The 17,130-nt window shown below is 43.4% G+C and overlaps 1 protein-coding gene across 2 annotated transcripts in view; it reads right to left on the bottom strand.

Annotated features, from left to right (window-relative positions):
* dnah7 (dynein, axonemal, heavy chain 7) overlaps positions 1-17,130 on the bottom strand; it is a 247,939-nt gene that overhangs the window by 64,036 nt on the left and 166,773 nt on the right. For both annotated transcript variants that reach the window (XM_029710817.1, XM_029710818.1), the window contains exons 54-58: positions 9,646-9,772; positions 8,963-9,157; positions 7,863-7,955; positions 7,615-7,791; positions 7,042-7,203 (exon numbers count right to left, since the gene is read on the bottom strand). In XM_029710817.1, the coding sequence (XP_029566677.1) occupies positions 7,042-7,203; positions 7,615-7,791; positions 7,863-7,955; positions 8,963-9,157; positions 9,646-9,772 (754 nt within the window). The remainder of the gene's footprint in view (positions 1-7,041; positions 7,204-7,614; positions 7,792-7,862; positions 7,956-8,962; positions 9,158-9,645; positions 9,773-17,130) is intronic.

Below are 17,130 nucleotides of genomic sequence, written 5' to 3'. Positions count from 1 at the left end.
TCGTCCTTGGTGGCTTTCCAATCAAGATCGGATCCAGAGGTACCTGCGTCTTCGTCCTCGGCTCTATCTCCCTCTCCGGTGGCTTCTACCTCGGGTTCAGATCCTCGGAGCTCCCAGCCTCACTAGACCGTGAGGCTGCCTGAGAGACCGGCCCATTCAACAATCACCAGCTGTCATCATAGGCAGCTCTATGGTGAGAAACATCTCGGTCCCCAAGGCAAAAACCCTGTGCTACCCAGGAGCACGAGTACAGGACATAACAAGGCTGCTTCCGACTGTTCTACCGGGAGCTGACACCATCGTAGTCCATGTGGGGTGAAACGACATCAGGAGGGCTAGCTCGGAACATTTGAAAATGGATTTTAAAGAACTGATTGTAGCATTAAAAGACTCCAAAAAACGGCCAATAATTTCAGGTCCAGTACCATCGTTGGGTCACAGGTGTGAAAGATTCAGCAGACTGCTGGCATTACACATCTGGCTAAAAGACTACTGTAGCTCTACTGGAGTCACTTTTATTGATAACTTTGACACCTTCTGGAAACAGAAAATACAGGAATGACGAAGTCCATCCAAATCATCTTGGTTCCTGGACTCTGTCCACGTATTTCAAGGCTACGTTGAAATAATGATTGGTAAATATCCAAGACCAGCTCAGTTAATCCCAACCATTGTGACAATGAGTCGTCATAATGCTGCATCAAATGTACATGATCTTAGGGGCATTGGCAAACACAATGTAAGTAATTTAATTTAAGTATCCTTAATTGCACCGAATAGATCTGTTTATCCTACAGCTATTGTAAGCAGTAATCATGAGCTTATAAACCAGAGTTACACTGTTAGCACTGAGGCGGTGTGCAATAGTAGAAAGACCACTGGACCATCAGCTCCAATGTAAATAACATGAGTAAGTCTACCTCTGATAAGCTTCCCAGTAAAGCATTAAAAACAATCAAGCAACCAAGAAAAGTGCTGAAAATAGCCCATATTAACATATGTAGCCTAACAAAATAGTTCCATGCAGTCAATAACTTGCTTGTAACAGAGGACATTCATATTCTGACTATCTCTGAAACTCACTTACATAATACCTTTGATGATACAGTGGTAGCAATACATGGTTTTAACATCTACCGAAAAGACAGAAATGCCAATGGAGGCGGTGTTGCGGTCTATATTCAGAACCACAATCCTGTAAAGCTTAGAGACGATCTAATGTTAAATACTGTTGAAGTAATATGGCTACAGGTTCATCTGCCTCACCTAAAGCCCATTCTTGTGGGAAGCTGCTATAGACCACCAAGTGCTAACAGTCAGTATCTGGATAATATGAGTGAAATGCTTGATAATGTATGTGATACCAACAGAGAAGTATATTTTCTGGGTGATTTAAATATTGACTGGCTACCATCAAGCTGCCCACTCAGGAAAAAAACGGAAAAACTGCAAACTACTTTAATTACTTTATCATTGGCAAGATAAGCAAACAAAGGGATGACATGCCAGCAACAAACGCTGACACTACACATCCAAGTATATGGGACCAAAATATGAGAGACAAGAATTGTACTTTTGAATTCCGAAAAGTCAGTGTGGAAGAGGTGAAAAAAAATATTGTTGTCTATCAACAATGACAAGCCACCGGGGTCTGACAATCTTGATGGAAAATTACTGAGGATAATAGCAGACAATATTGCCACTTCTATTTGCCACATCTTCAATTTAAGCCTACTAGAGAGCGTGTGCCCTCAGGACTGGAGGGAAAAAAAGTCATTCCGCTACCCAAGAATAGTAAAGCCCCCTTTACTGGCTCAAATAGCTGACCAATCAGCCTGTTACCAACCCTTAGTAAACTTCTGGAAAGAATTGTGTTTGACCAGATAAAATGCTATTTTACAGTAAACAAATTGACAACAGAATGTCAGCATGCTTATAGGGAAGGACACACAACAAGCACAGCACTTAAACAAATGACTGATGATTGGCTGAGATAAATTGATGATACAATTATTGTGGGGGCTGTTTTGTTAGACTTCAGTGCAGCTTTTGACATTATCGATCACAGTCTGCTGCTGGAAAAACCTGTGTGTTATGGCTTTACACCCCCTGCTATAATGTGGATAAAGAGTTACTTGTCTAACATAACACAGAGGGTGTTCTTAAATGGAAGCCTATCAAATATAATCCAGTTAGAATCAGGAATTCTGCAGGGTAACTGTTTAGGCCCAATTTTTACTAACAACATGCCACTGACTTAAAGCCAGAGTGTCTATGTATGTGAATGACTCAACACTATACACGTCAGCTACTTAAATGACTGCAACACTCAACAAAGAGCTGCAGTTAGCTTCAGAGTGGGTGGCAAGGAATAAGTTAGCCCTGAATATTTCTAAAACTAAAAGCATTGTATCTGGAACAAAACACTCACAAAAACCCTGAACCTTAACTAAATCTTGTAATAAATAATGTGGAATTTGAGCAAATTGAGATTACTAAACTGCTTGGAGTAACCCTAGATTGTAAACTGTCATGGTCAAAACATATTGATGCAGTAGTAGCTAAGATAGGGAGAAGTCTGTCTATAATAAAGTAATGTTCTGCCTTCTTAACAACACTATCAACAAGGCAGGTCCTACAGGCCCTAGTTTTGTCGCACCTTGACTACTGTTCAGTCGTGTGGTCAGGTGCCACAAAAAAAGGACTTAGGCAATTGCAATTGGCTCAGAACAGGGCAGCACGGCTGGCCCTTGGATGTACACAGAGAGCCAATATTAATAATATGCATGTCAATCTCTCCTAGCTGAAAGTGGAGGAGAGATTGACTTCATCACTACTTTTATTTATGAGCGGTATTGACATGTTGAATGCACCGAGCTGTCTGTCTAAACTACTGGGACACAGCTCAGACACCCATGCATACCCCACAAGACATTCCACAAGAGGTCTCTTCACAGTCCCCATGTCCAGAACAGACTATGGGAGGCAAACAGTACTACATAGAGCCACGACTACATGGAACTCTATTCCACATCAAGTAACTGACGCAAGCAGTAAAATTTGATTGAAAAAACCCCAGATAAAACACCTTATGGAACAGCGGGGACTGTGAAGCAACACAAACACATTGGCACACACACACACACACACACACACACACACACGGATTTAGTACTGTAGATATGTGGTAGTGGTGGAGTAGGGGCCTGAGGGCACACATTGTGTTGTGAAATCTGCGAATGTATTGTAATGTTTTAAAATTGTACAAACTGCCTTAATTTTGCTGGATCCCAAGAAGAGCGGGGATCCATAATAAATACAAATACTCCAGTATCCCTGCACATTGTAAATATGGTATATAGTATGCTTACTTACTTATTGCATTCTTCATATTTCTTCTTATTTCTTGTGTGTTTTTTCTAGTATTACATTTGTATTGATTATTGCATTGTTGGGTTTTGAGTATGCAAATAAGGCATTTCACTGTACTTGTGCATGTGACAATAAAAACTTGAATGAGATATTGGGATGGTTAGCAGTTTTTTTCTCAAGCAGACATAACTCAACAGCGCGTGCCACTAGGCAGGATATATGGTTTGATTGATACAAAATACAAGAAAGGCTAATAGTTTTAACACCATCTGCACTAATTCGCTCATGAAACAGTAATTCAAGATCAAAATGCCTACTCCCATGAAATGGATTGGGATCAAATGATTGGCATGCAAACGCAGTTTGGACATTTCACCGGTAAAACGTAAAAAAATATAATTCAAAATTGATAGTGACGATGGCATATTTTTACATTTGGTATGCCTAACTTGGTGTTTGAGGGTATAAAAAATAGATCATTTTCTTGAGACAATATGCGTGGACTTAGGTAGACGGTGCAATTGCTGACAATGCAATTCTATAATTATAGAACTGCAATGTCGACAATTGCAACGTCTGCCTAGGTCCACGCATATTGCCCGCAAAAATGTTTAACAATGTCATAATTTCTTAGTCAAAGTTTGTACCGACAGATGTAGCCTATTGATATAAAAAAGAATATCACTACACTACGTGTCAAAGTTAATTTCCTGTAGTTCTACACATTTTGCCATGTGTGGAGTCAAAATGTTTACATTTTTTAAACACATTTCCTGCAATAAAAAAAACATTGGGGAGAGAGAAAAATGGTCAATACATTTTTTTTGTTTTAAAACTATTTTCCTGCAATTTTTCACATTTTGCCATGACCTATGCCATGTTAATGATATCTGAGTGAGAGTGACTAACAAAGTCAATGGGGGCCCCTGGGTACATGCCCTGCGTGCCAGGTCGGTTTTCGGCCATGATTACTACAAGTTTAAATAGCTGGCTAGACTTAACTTACCAATATAAACATTGTTAGTTGACATGGCTAATTGAGTGACTGTCATTGACCGACATAACGAGATCAAAATTGATGATGTACAACCGAATTTCGAATTACTACTATTCTAACTCTCAACAGTAAGTTGACTGAGTTCCTAAAGTTCCTTTTTTATTATTATTGGGGGGTTGTGGGCCCCCTAGCGGCCTGGGGCCCTAAGCGACCGCTTATGTCGCTTTTGCCTGGAGCCGACCCTGACTGTAGTCAATGAACAGCATTCTCCAAAAAGTGTTCCTCTTGTTCAGATGTGTTAGGGTTGAGTGAATAGCGATGGAAATGGCATCTTCCGTAGATCTGGCAGAGCAGTAAGTTGGTCAGCACAGACTCTGAGGACGCGGCCAGGTATGCCATGTATGCCAGAAGCTTTATGAAGAGTTTTCCTCACATCAGTCTCAGATCGCAAAAGCAGCTGGTCGTCCAAAGCTGCGAGAGACTTCCTGGATGGCTAAGTATTGTCTGCCTCGAAGCAAGCATAGAATGTGTTAAGCTTGTCTGGGAGGGAGGCTTCGGGGGGCACCACACAGCTGGATTTGCCTTTGTAGTCCGTGATAGTCTGTAGTCCTTGCCACATGCGTCGAGAGTCTGAGTTGTCGAACATTGATTCAAGTTTGAGTCTGTCTATTTTTGCCTAATGGATTCACGGAGATCGTACCTACTTGCCTTGTACGCCACCGAATCTAACTTCAGTTAGTGCTAAATACGGCTGCTAGAATCCTGACTAGAACCAAAACATTTGATCATATTACTCCAGTGCTAGCCTCCCTACACTGGCTTCCTGTTAAGGCAAGGGCTGATTTCAAGGTTTTACTGCTAACCTACAAAGCATTACATGGGCTTGCTCCTACCTATCTTTCCGATTTGGTCCTGCAGTACATACCTACACGTACGCTACGGTCACAAGACGCAGGCCTCCTAATTGTCCCTAGAATTTCTAAGCAAACAGCTGGAGGCAGGGCTTCCTCCTATAGAGCTCCATTTTTATGGAATGGTCTGCCTACCCATGTGAGAAATGCAGACTCGGTCTCAACCTTTAAGTCTTTACTGAAGACTCATCTCTTCAGTGGGTCCTATGATTGAGTGTAGTCTGGCCCAGGAGTGTGAAGGTGAACGGAAAGGCTCTGGATCAACGAACCGCCCTTGCTGTCTCTGCCTGGCCGGTACCCCTCTCTCCACTGGGATTCTCTGCCTCTAACCCTATTACAGGGGCTGAGTCACTGGCTTATTGGTGTTCTTCCATGCCGTCCCTAGGAGGGGTGCGTCACTTGAGTGGGTTGAGTCACTGACATAGTCTTCCTGTCTGGGTTGGCGCCCCCCCCCCTTGGGTTGTGCCGTGGCAGAGATCTCTGTGGGCTATACTCGGCCGTCTCTCAGGATGGTAAGTTGGTGGTTGAAGTTATCCCTCTAGTGGTGTGGGGGCTGTGCTTTGGCAAAGTGGGTGGGGTTATATCTTTCCTGTTTGGCCCTGTCTGGGGGCATCGTCGGATGGGGCCACAGTGTCTCCTGACCCCTCCTGTCTCAGCCTCCAGTATTTATGCTGCAGTAGTTTATGTGTCGGGGGCTAGGGTCAGTCTGTTATATCTGGAGTATTTCTCCTGTCTTATCCGGTGTCCTGTGTGAATTTAAGTATGCTCTCTCTAATTCTCTCTCTTTCTTTCTTTCTCTCTCTCTTTCTCTCTCTCTCAGGTCCTAGGACCTGAGCCCTAGGACCATGCCTCAGGACTACCTGACATGATGACTCCTTGCTGTCCCCAGTCCACCTGGCCGTGCTGCTGCTCCAGTTTCAACTGTTCTGCCTGCGGCTATGGAACCCTGACATGTTCACCGGACGTGCTACCTCTCCCAGACCTGCTGTTTTCAACTCTCTAGAGACAGCAGGAGTGGTAGAGATACTCTCAATGATCGGCTATGAAAAGCCAACTGACATTTACTCTTGAGGTGCTGACTTGTTGCACTCTCGACAACTGTGATTATTATTATTTGACCCTGCTGGTCATTTATGAACATTTTAACATCTTGGCCATGTTCTGTTATAATCTCCACCCAGCACAGTCAGAAGAGGACTGGCCACCCCTCATAGCCTGGTTCCTCTCTAGGTTTCTTCCTAGATTTTGGCCTTTCTAGGGAGTTTTTCCTAGCCACCGTGCTTCTACACCTGCATTGCTTGCTGTTTGGGGTTTTAGGATGGGTTGCTGTACAGCACTTTGAGATATCAGCTGATGTAAGAAGGGCTATATAAATACTTTTGATTTGATTTGATCGGGGTTCATTCTGCTAACATTGAATGCTGCAGTACGGGCTCTCAGCATGGTACGGATTTCTCCCTTCATGCATGGTCTTTGGTTGGGGTACTGTATGTCCGGATCGTTATTGTGGGTACAACATCATCAACACATTTCCTAATGAAGCCTGTGACTGACGATGTATATTCCTCAATGTTGATGGATGAGTCCTGGGTGGATAAATCTTTGAACATATTCCAATCAGTATTCTCAAAACAGTCATGCAGCATTGAAGGGATAAACTGGTTAAGTGCCTCTGTAACCCCCACACCAAACTAACTAACTAAATTATTATTATAATATTGAGACTAAGGTGTGTCATCACAGTGCAAGCTGCCCTCTGACCTCACACACTCTCTCCATAGTGGACATCCATGAGGTGGCCAGGTGACAGTTCTGTAGGACCACCCAGGTGCCCTCCTTCACGCCCGTCTCAATCAAGCTCATGGCGATGGGGCCCTGGCCCTGGCCCAGAGACAGAGAGGTCAACTTGTTTCCACTGAAGCCCTGGGGAACACACAGACAGACACAGAGACACAAGCACACACATACAGACACACGCGTGCAGGCACGCATGCACACACGTGTCAACTGGATGCTTTAAAAGGGAAATCCCAAAGATTAAGTGACAAACGTACCATTAATTGCCTAGCTATAGCATGATAATGACTTGAAACGTTTAAGGATATTTTAACTTTGTATAAATCTACAAGCTTTATCAATCTGTGATCTATCTACTCTGTGTGTCTTTTCTGTAAAACATCTATAGCAACAAGACAAGCTAGGGACAAGCAATACAGGATGGTTGTTTTTCCACAACAATTGTCATTTAGGCTAAACCTAGGTAGAAATGGGCCAATGGAGTGGCAATGAGTGGCATGATGGCACAAACAGACTGGTACCCAGGCTTATCCATACCTGCTCATCACCAAACTTGAGTAAGGCGGCCATGGGGTCAGAACCGGGGGAGAGGATGAAGATGAGGGGGGCGCAGCAGTGACTGTCCCCAAATGCTTTCCCCAGGTTGAAGGGGGGCGCCTCGATGAACTGACGCCCCAGACTGTCAGATACAAACTCCTGCACCATGGGAATGACCTGGGAGGGAGGGGGGGTGAGGAATGTGGATTTGACTGTGTGTGTGTGTGTGTGTGTGTGTGGTAACTCACCTTGTCTGGTCTAAGACAGCGTATAACCAGCATCTTCTGAAACTGTCCAAGGTTCTGCTGCCACTCTGCTGGGAAAGGTGTGTGGTGGGGGGTCTGCACATGAGCACACGCACACACATTATTATTAACAAAATCACATACTACATACAAAGATATTAGATTGATGGTTTAATAATAACTTACCAACTAGCCTAATTCTTGTTTACAACATTAAGACAAACCAGGAAGAACTCCCTACAATGCAACTGAATTCCAAGAAACCCCATCTCCAGCTTTGCGAAAAAAAGTAGGGTGTTAAAATTGGAATGGCACCCTATTACTTACATAGTGCACTTCTTTTGAGTAGAGCCCAATGGGAGCATAGTGTTTACTTCCAAATGTCTAAACCACGGTAGCCAAACGACACGAGCCTCACAGGTTGTTTATATAACTAAACTTAAGCTTTAATACTCTCCTTAATAATGAGGGAATTCATGGCCATTTGCATTCATCAGACGCAAATCTGGAGGGGATTGCATTTACGCCGTGCCCATAATCAGGTTATCCTCACATATAATGAAGACGCTTTGGCATCACATTTGTTTTAGGAACGTGGGTGTATGTTTGTGTGTGTGTGTGCGTGCGTGTGTTGGGAGTTCTTTATTGACCTGTAGCAAGATTAATCAATTGTAATTAAGTGGTAAGAGAAGCAATCTGGGGTGTGCAGCGGGGCCAGCCGATGTATTTGGTTAATGCGTGGAACCGCTGCGCCGGGTAGGGAGAGAGATGGTGTGAGTGAGGAGGGATAATCCCCGGATACTTTTGAACAAATTTTACATCAGACGTCTGAGAGAGTTGTTTTCCTCTTAGAGTTATATTGAGTAAGGATCTGATTTCGTTGTCCACGGAGGTAGGTACCTTCAATGTCTGTGGCTGAAACCTATTTAAAGTTAAAGGAAAGTTAATTGTATTGGATGTGTTTGTTTGTTTGTGTGTTTGTGTGTGTGTGCATGCGTGCTCTTGTCTGCCTACCTGTCTGTGTGTGTGTCTGTGTATCTACAGACCACATAATTAAACATAAAAATCGTATTATATTCTATTGCAATGCTACAGTAACGCACCGGGCTATCGTACACCTCCTTCCAGGCGTCTTTCATACGGGACATGTCCTTGCGCAGGCCCTTGAAGCAGTCCTTCTCATCGAGGCGGCAGAGCTCATCCCAGGCCTTCTTGGGGAGCCAGGAGCAAGGGTTGGAATGGGGGTTGTCCAGGCCCACCCCACCTGTTAGCAGGAAGCGCCACTCGCTCTCATCCACCTGGTGTGGAGGATTGGGTGGAGAGGGGGGAAAGACAAAGGGTCAATCTGGAGCTTTACTGGGAATGTGAGGCTTTTGGATCCTGGGAGAGCTAAGACCCATATGGTCCTGACTGGAAATATATATGTGTTATTTATTTCACCTTTATTTAACCAGGTAGGCCAGTTGAGAACAAGTTCTCATTTACAACTGCGACCTTGCCGTGTGTGTGTGTGTGTGTGTGTGTGTGTGTGTGTGTGTGTGTGTGTGTGTGTGTGTGTGTGTGTGTGTGTGTGTATTGATGATATTAGTCAAGAGAAGTTGTTGATGGAGAAGGAAATATGTGGTTATGCATTAATATAACCTTGCAGTGACGGTGTGATAATGCTATGGGAAAGATGTGGCCATATACAATACACCAAACATAAACCAATACATACACAGAGGTTCTGTGTTCATGTCTATGGTTCTGACAATATTTTGAGAACGTTGTTGTAAAGCTAACCCACCAGCTTGTCGTGCATGAGCAGGTTGACGTTGAGGCAGAAGGAGAAGAGCAGCTTGTCTTTCTCGAATAGCGAGCGGCACACATTGACGTAGAGAGAGTAGGTGAAATGGTCCCTCAGAATCTGCAACCTGGGGTAAAAACAATAACAAAGATTTGATTAATGCCTAGGCTTTGGCCTTTGTCGACTAAACTTTTATTGAAAGTTTTGATTTTCTTAAATGTGTAGCAAAATGTAAAATACAGCTTGAGAAGTAAAATTTTATTCATGTTGATCTCGTCACTTTGGTAATACATTATTGGACAGCAGCATAAACTATAGACTAATAATAATAATAATTGATGTAGCTTATAGAGCATTTAATTACTACCGAGAATATAGAACCGCTTGCAAACCCCCCCCAAAAAAAGGTACAACAACTTATAAAAAATGGAAAGCGAATGGTGTCTAGTCAGCTTTAGATAGAAGTAGAAGCAGTTTGGCTTGAGTGGAGAGAGAGGAATCGATGGTTAGGCAGGGAGAAAGTCAGTCTGACAGATAGGCCAGGAGCTCTTGTTCAGGACATCTTGCCATCTATATGCACTATGGTGCAGACCTAGAATAACTATAGTTTTAACAGTAACACATTTTCCGGTTGAACAACTAGTTTAAATATATTTTTAAAGATATATTTTTCTTCTTTATTCACTTCCCCTAACCCTAACACCCCTCCCGTAATCCTCTAACCCTATTACAGGGGCTGAGTCACTGGCTTACTGGTGCTGTTCCATGCCGTCCCTAGGAGGGGTGCGTCACTTGAGTGGGTTGAACACTGACGTGATCTTCCTGTCTGGGTTGGCGCCCCCCCTTGGGTTTTGCCGTGGCGGAAATCTTTGTGGGCTATACTCGGCCTTGTCTCAGGATGGTAAGTTGGTGGTTAAAGATATCCCTCTAGTGGTGTGGGGGATGTGCTTTGGCAAAGTGGGTGGGGTTATATCCTACCTGTTTGGCCCTGTCCGGGGGTATCGTCGTATGGGGCCACAGTGTCTCCCGACCCCTCCTGTCTCATCCTCCAGCATTTATGCTGCAGTAGTTTATGTGTCGGGGGGCTAGGGTCAGTCTGTTATATCTGGAGTATTTCTCCTGTCTTATCCAGTGTCCTGTGTGAATTTAAGTATGCTCTCACTAATTCTTTCTTTCTCTCTCTCTCGGAGGACCTGAGCCCTAGGACCATGCCTCAGGACTACCTGGCCTGATGACTCCTTGCTGTCCCCAGTCCACCTGGCCATGCTGCTGCTCCTGTTTCAACTGTTCTGCCTGCGGCTATGGAACCCTGACCTGTTCACCGGACGTGCTACCTGTCCCAGAGGTGCTGACCTGTTGCACCCTCGACAACCACTGTGATTATTATTATTTGACCCTGCTGGTCATCTATGAACATTTGAACATCTTGGCCATGTTCTGTTATAATCTCCACCCAGCACAGCCAGAAGAGGACTGGCCATTCCCCATAGCCTGGTTCCTCTCTAGGTTTCTTCCTAGGTTCTGGCCTTTCTAGGGAGTTTTTCCTAGCCACCGTGCTTCTACACCTGCATTGCTTGCTGTTTGGGGTTTTAGGCTGGGTTTCTGTACAGCACTTTGAGATATCAGCTGATGTAAGAAGGGCTTTATAAATTAATTTGATTTGAAATTTGATTTGATTCATCAATTGACTATGGCTTTTAAAGTCACCCAGCAGTGCTATTTCATAGTGTTCCATGGTTTCCACTACTAGTTACTTTGGAGGCAACTATTTGAATACAGATACCAAAAAAGTACTACTTTTCAAAACTACTTGAATACAGATCTGAGAAAGCAACTAGTTTAAAATATATATTTGAATACAAATCTCAGGAAATTACTACTTTTCTGAAACTATTGGATTGGCTGCCTTCAACTAACGCCGCGGCAAAGGATATTGAGGTAACCACCACACTGGCAGTCATGAGTCATGAAGGCAGTAAAATTCCACTTGACCGTTGAGTAACAGTAATCACCTCTCATGCACACTGGACATTACTTGGTAGTACCCAGCTTGCTGTCGACCATCGGGTCCTAATGGCCTGGTACTCAGGGCACTATTGTCACTCTAACCACTCTGACATCAATGCAAATGCAATCGGAAATCATATCAAACACTTACCATCAAAACAGTATTGTGCTTTTAAAACTCACCTCACTGTGATGATCAATTTGAAGAAAGAAGTTACTGAGTGGAAAACATGGTCATTGCGGATGTTGTTTCAAAGCCTAACATGGTGACCACACCACTTGCGTTACGACAATTAATCGACAAATAAAAGGGGAAACTTAGTTTGTTTCTAGTGATATCTTCTCCTTCATTCTTCTTCTTCTGTGGACCTTATATGGCGGTTGGCAACCAACTTTAAGGTGCGTTGCAATTTTACACATATATGTCATTCAATCATTTCATCCAAACTGTTCACGCGCCGTCAACGAGCCAGGCGTTAAAATAGAACTTGGTTCTATTATTGATGCTTGAGGTGCTGCAAGTTCCGACTCTCCCATCTCCTCATTGGTTTTTAGGAGTATATACCCACGTCGGTGATTGAAAGCTGAACTGAGGTCCACACTCCAGTCCAGTTGGTGCTGGTAATGCACCTTGAAGTTGGTTGCCAACCGGCATATAAAGTCCACAGAAGAAGAAGACTGAAGGAGGAGATATCACTAGAAACAAATTGAACAAATTCAAGTAATCGCCTTTGAGTGTGAATTTTATTATTATGCATACGGGATGGACTGGTTACCTTATGCTAACCTCCAACATTTCTACCCATGAGTCTGGGAGAGAACATAACCCCTCCACCACCCTCCCTCTTCAGAGGAAAAAAATATATTTTTACAGCTTTCCTGCTACGTATACTGTGGCAGACAGCAGGGAGAGGTGAGTGGTAATTGAGGAAAGATATCTTGCAGATAGCTGGCTCCACCCCCAAGCCTTATATGGACTTCCTGCCCCAACAAGGAAAGGCTGTGGCAGGGAGTGCGGTGGGGATAAAGGAGGAAGCAGCCTGTACAAAAAGGGTAGAGGAGATACAAGACAGGTATGAAGAGTGAGAGAAATGAGAGCTAAATCTGTGTGATTGCCCATTGTGACCTGGACTGTTGGATTACCCCCCTTGTGTACCAGTCCGGATTCGTGTGAAGATTACCCCCTGGAAAACGGAATGGACAAAGAGAACGGCTTGTGGACTGTGAGGTGATTGGTGAATTCCCCCTTCTTTCTCTGTGTACGAAATCCCTAATAAACTTCCCTTTGTATTCTATTTGTGCTACTGGTGCCTGTTTTATTATTGAACTTGGTGACGTGGAAACCCCACACCCTTGATCTTACTACATATGGTGGAGAATGCGGGCATAGCCAAACCAAGTTCGATAACTAAACAGACACAGAGCACAATGGAAGCATTGGTGAGATAGCTGGTGGAGGTGAACATAGCACAACAGGCTATGCATCGGGAGTTGCTGGAGGAACAGAGTGAGCAGACCGCTCTCATGCGAGCTGAACTCAGCCAGCTGACCGCCACCCAGGCTAGCATAGCGGCAGGCGCAACAGTCTCTCGTCCCAAACCCAGTAGGTTTCTACTGAAGCTTACAGAGGCTGACGACTACCTACATAAGGGACTGCTACAGGAGGTGTGGCCACAGTCCACCAGGAGAGGGATGCCGAGGAGGCACTGAGAAGGGAGGTGTCCCTCCATCAGCAGAGATCTGCAGAGCTCCAGCAGCGCCTGGAAGAGCAGAAGGTTGCTATGAGGGAGGATCTAGCCAGGCAGGAGACCCTTATAGAGCTGAAGGAGCAGCTTGTCCAGCAGCAGGACAGCTCCCTACAGAAGGTCTTGCAGGAGGCCCAGGCTGCAGCCCTCCAGGAGGAGGCAGTAGATGCTCTGAGAGGGGAGGTGACACTCGATCAGCAGAGAGCTGAAAAGCTACGGCAGAGCCTGGAGGCTGCTCTGAGGGAGCAGGAGGAGAAGAGCAGAGAGGAGGCCACTCTGAAGATGGAGGCCCCCTAAGCAGTAAAAGATCTGCAGCTCGGCCATCTGACAGAGAAGGTCACCGCCTTACAGGAGCAACTAGCCAAGGGGGAGCAGGGGATCTCCATTCAGAAGGAGGCGCTGCAGGAGACCCCAGGTGAAGAAAGTGGAGATGATTCGGGATAGACCCCGCCCCCTCACCAAGAAGCAGCCAGCCCCCGACAGATCTGACCAGGCGCCGTCTGCCCGCCCAGGTGAAGTGGACCGAGGAGACAGAGAAAGCCTTTCAGGACCTAAAGGGAGCACTGTGTTTTGGACCCATGCTGGTGACACCAGACTTCACCCTCGTAACGAACCATGCACCACTGGTTTGGATGTCAAGGAATAAGGACAGTAATGCCCGGATCACCCGCTGGTTCCTATCCTTACAGCCCTTTGCTTTCTCTGTCGTCCACAGATCAGGTGCAGCACATGGAAATGCCGATGCCCTATCCAGGCGGGATGGTCTAGGAAGCTGGACCGCCCCTCCCGAGGGTGGGGGTGTGTGGCAGACGGCATGGAGAGTTGAGGGAAGTGGTAATTGAGGGGAGATATCTTGCAGGTAGCTGGCTCCACTCCCTCCACTCCCTGCCCCAACGAGGAAAGGCCGTTAAGCCAGGGAGTGCTTGAGGATAAAGGAGGAAGCAGCCTGCAAAAAGGGGCAGAGGAGGTGAGACAAGAACTCCTCCGTTTATATTCATATCTTTAATAAATATAATTTAAAAAAGTAACTTTTTTCCATAATTTTTTTATTAATCAATATATTTGAGTTTATTTTCAAATTTTTATTTGAGTACATTTGTATATTTTCTGGAGGATAAAACTGAAATTGTAACTAGCTTTGTATGGATTGTTTAAGGGCGATACTTTAAACAAAATTTCATTTTCAATTAGTCGGAAATGAGAAGTTGTAATCTGTATAAAGGCAAAAAGGCCATTTTTGAACAAAGGATGAACCTTAATAATCTACTGGATAACCATTTTGGGTTTAAGTATAATTGATGTATGAGTGAAGCTTTTAGTGATAGGTTTAAAGCTTTCATATTTCATAATTTTAGCCCCCCCAAACTCATATTCATTATATAAATAGGCATGCTAAATTTGTCTGGCTTAGCATTCCAAATAAAATTAAATATTTTTTGCTCATATGATTTAAAAAATGTGTCATCTGGAGTAGGCAGTGCCATGAGTAAGTAAGTAAACTGTGATAGGACCAAAGAGTTAATCAATGTGATTTTTACATAAATAGACAAGCTTTTACCTCTCCATGGTTGCATAATCTTATCTATGTTTGCTAACTTTCTATTGAAATTGATTGTGGTAAGTTAATTTATATTTTCTTTGGGTAGAGGGAGGACAGTTGGCCCCCTCCCCTTTGTACCATCCCCCAACCTACCTTCCCCCCAACCCAGGCCCTGTGTGAAAGGGTTGTAAAAACTCTAAGAGGAGAATCTCCTACCACATGTTTCATAGAGAGACAAAGGAAATTCTTCCAACTCATAGAATTGGAGAACCGAGCGACATGTGTGTTCTGGAGAAGGTATGGAAGATTGGTGAAGAATCCAGCTACGAACTGGTCCGCTTGGTACAATGTTGTGATACTCAGAAGAGACAATATAGCCATATTACCATAAAACTGTTTATATAATAGCCTCAGCGATGAGACTTGCATCATAATGGTTGTATAAAATGTATTAATAAGGATAAAGCTATTTGTAATACATTGAGATGCTATGTACTGATGTTAATGTGATAGAATTGGATTTCTGTACCTAGCTTCACTCAGCCATCGGCACGCCCCCCAAGGGACACAGACAGGACCAGGCGTCATTTCACAAGCCTGTTCAAGGGTCACTATAAAACTATACCCTGAGCTACATTTCTCCAGACCAGGCCTCCACTCCATTAGTGAGTTGGCCAGTAGGTTTTACCATACAATTCCTCTACTGAAAGTGAACTACACCACGTGGTTAACTTTTAGACTATCGAGACCGACAGAATAAGAACAAGTCTTTGATATTAATTATTAGTCTGCAGCTAAGTAAATTATATCATCGAACGCGAAGACCAACGAAACATCCATTCTATGACGACATTAATGAATGTCGCTTTGAAAGATCCATTCTAACCGAGAGAGAGAGAGAACTCTCCATCAGAACGACGCTCGAACAGGGATCCCGACGGCACACTGAGCGTAAATATATATTGATTGCAATTGTTCCCGAATGAGTGAGCCTTCAATTGTCAATTGTTAATATTAATGAACTCTGTGTACCTTCTCAGCTGACCGTTTATGACCCATTGTCTAACAGACCAGCCATGCCTGTTAGCCATTAGGGCACATTACTATACCAATCCTTTGTGACGATAATTACTGTTTGTATGTTTTCTGTTGATTACTTAGTGTAGTAAATAAATGATTTTAAGACAATTGATGTATGGATGATTTTAGTAAAGACTGGGTTCGTGCAGATACAACAATTTACGACGTTTGGAATGAGACTGAACGCGAGGTAAAATACACCATTTAAACCAGAAGATAATCGGCCTATATTATAATATAGGAAAGTTATATTAGGAAAATTATAACTTTGTAATCTGAATATTTTTCTTGGTGCCCCGATCTCCTAGTTAATTACAATTAAATGATTAATCAGTTTAATCGCGTGATAATAATTACAGGGAGTTAATTGATAAACATGTCTTCAGTTTAATGGTACCCCAAAGACACGACATAGTGTAAACACTGTATTTTTTAACAATCCAATACGTAGTATGGTACACTTGTCATAATTAGGTTTTAATCCAGAGAGGCTAGAAGTGATCAAGATCTTCAATGAGAATGTGCAGGGATCCAGATTGCAGACTTCAGAAAAAAATAGAGTCATCGGCATACATTGACACTTTTTTGTTTTTATCCCCTGGATTTCTAACCCATTGATGGTCTTGTTGGATCGAATTTTAATAGCTAGCATTACAATGGCGATAATAAATAGATATGGAAACAACAGACAGCTTTGTTTTACTCTTCATGAAAGCTAAATACTTTCTGAGAAGTAACCATTATTTACTATTTTACATCTGGGGTTGCTGTACATAACTTTAACCCATTGTATAAGAGACTCACCAAAATTAAAGTAATCCAGGCATTTATATATAAATTATAGTCGTACTTTATCAAAAGCCTTTTAAAAATCTGCTATGAAGACCAGGCCTGGTATCTTTGATGTTTCATAATGTTCAATTGTTTCAAGTAACTGTCGTATATTATCTTCACTATATCATCAATGTAAAAAACCTGTCTGATCAGGATGAACAATATCTGGTAAAACCTTTTCTATTCTATGTTCTACGCATTTTGGCAGGATTTTCGCATCACGACATTAAAATGTAAGAGGCCTTGTCACGACTTCCACCGAAGTCGGCTCCTCTCCTT

The sequence above is a fragment of the Salmo trutta genome, chromosome 24, assembly GCF_901001165.1.
Source record: "Salmo trutta chromosome 24, fSalTru1.1, whole genome shotgun sequence".
In the NCBI taxonomy this organism is placed as follows: domain Eukaryota; kingdom Metazoa; phylum Chordata; class Actinopteri; order Salmoniformes; family Salmonidae; genus Salmo; species Salmo trutta.
This window is presented reverse-complemented; position numbering and strand designations above follow the sequence as displayed.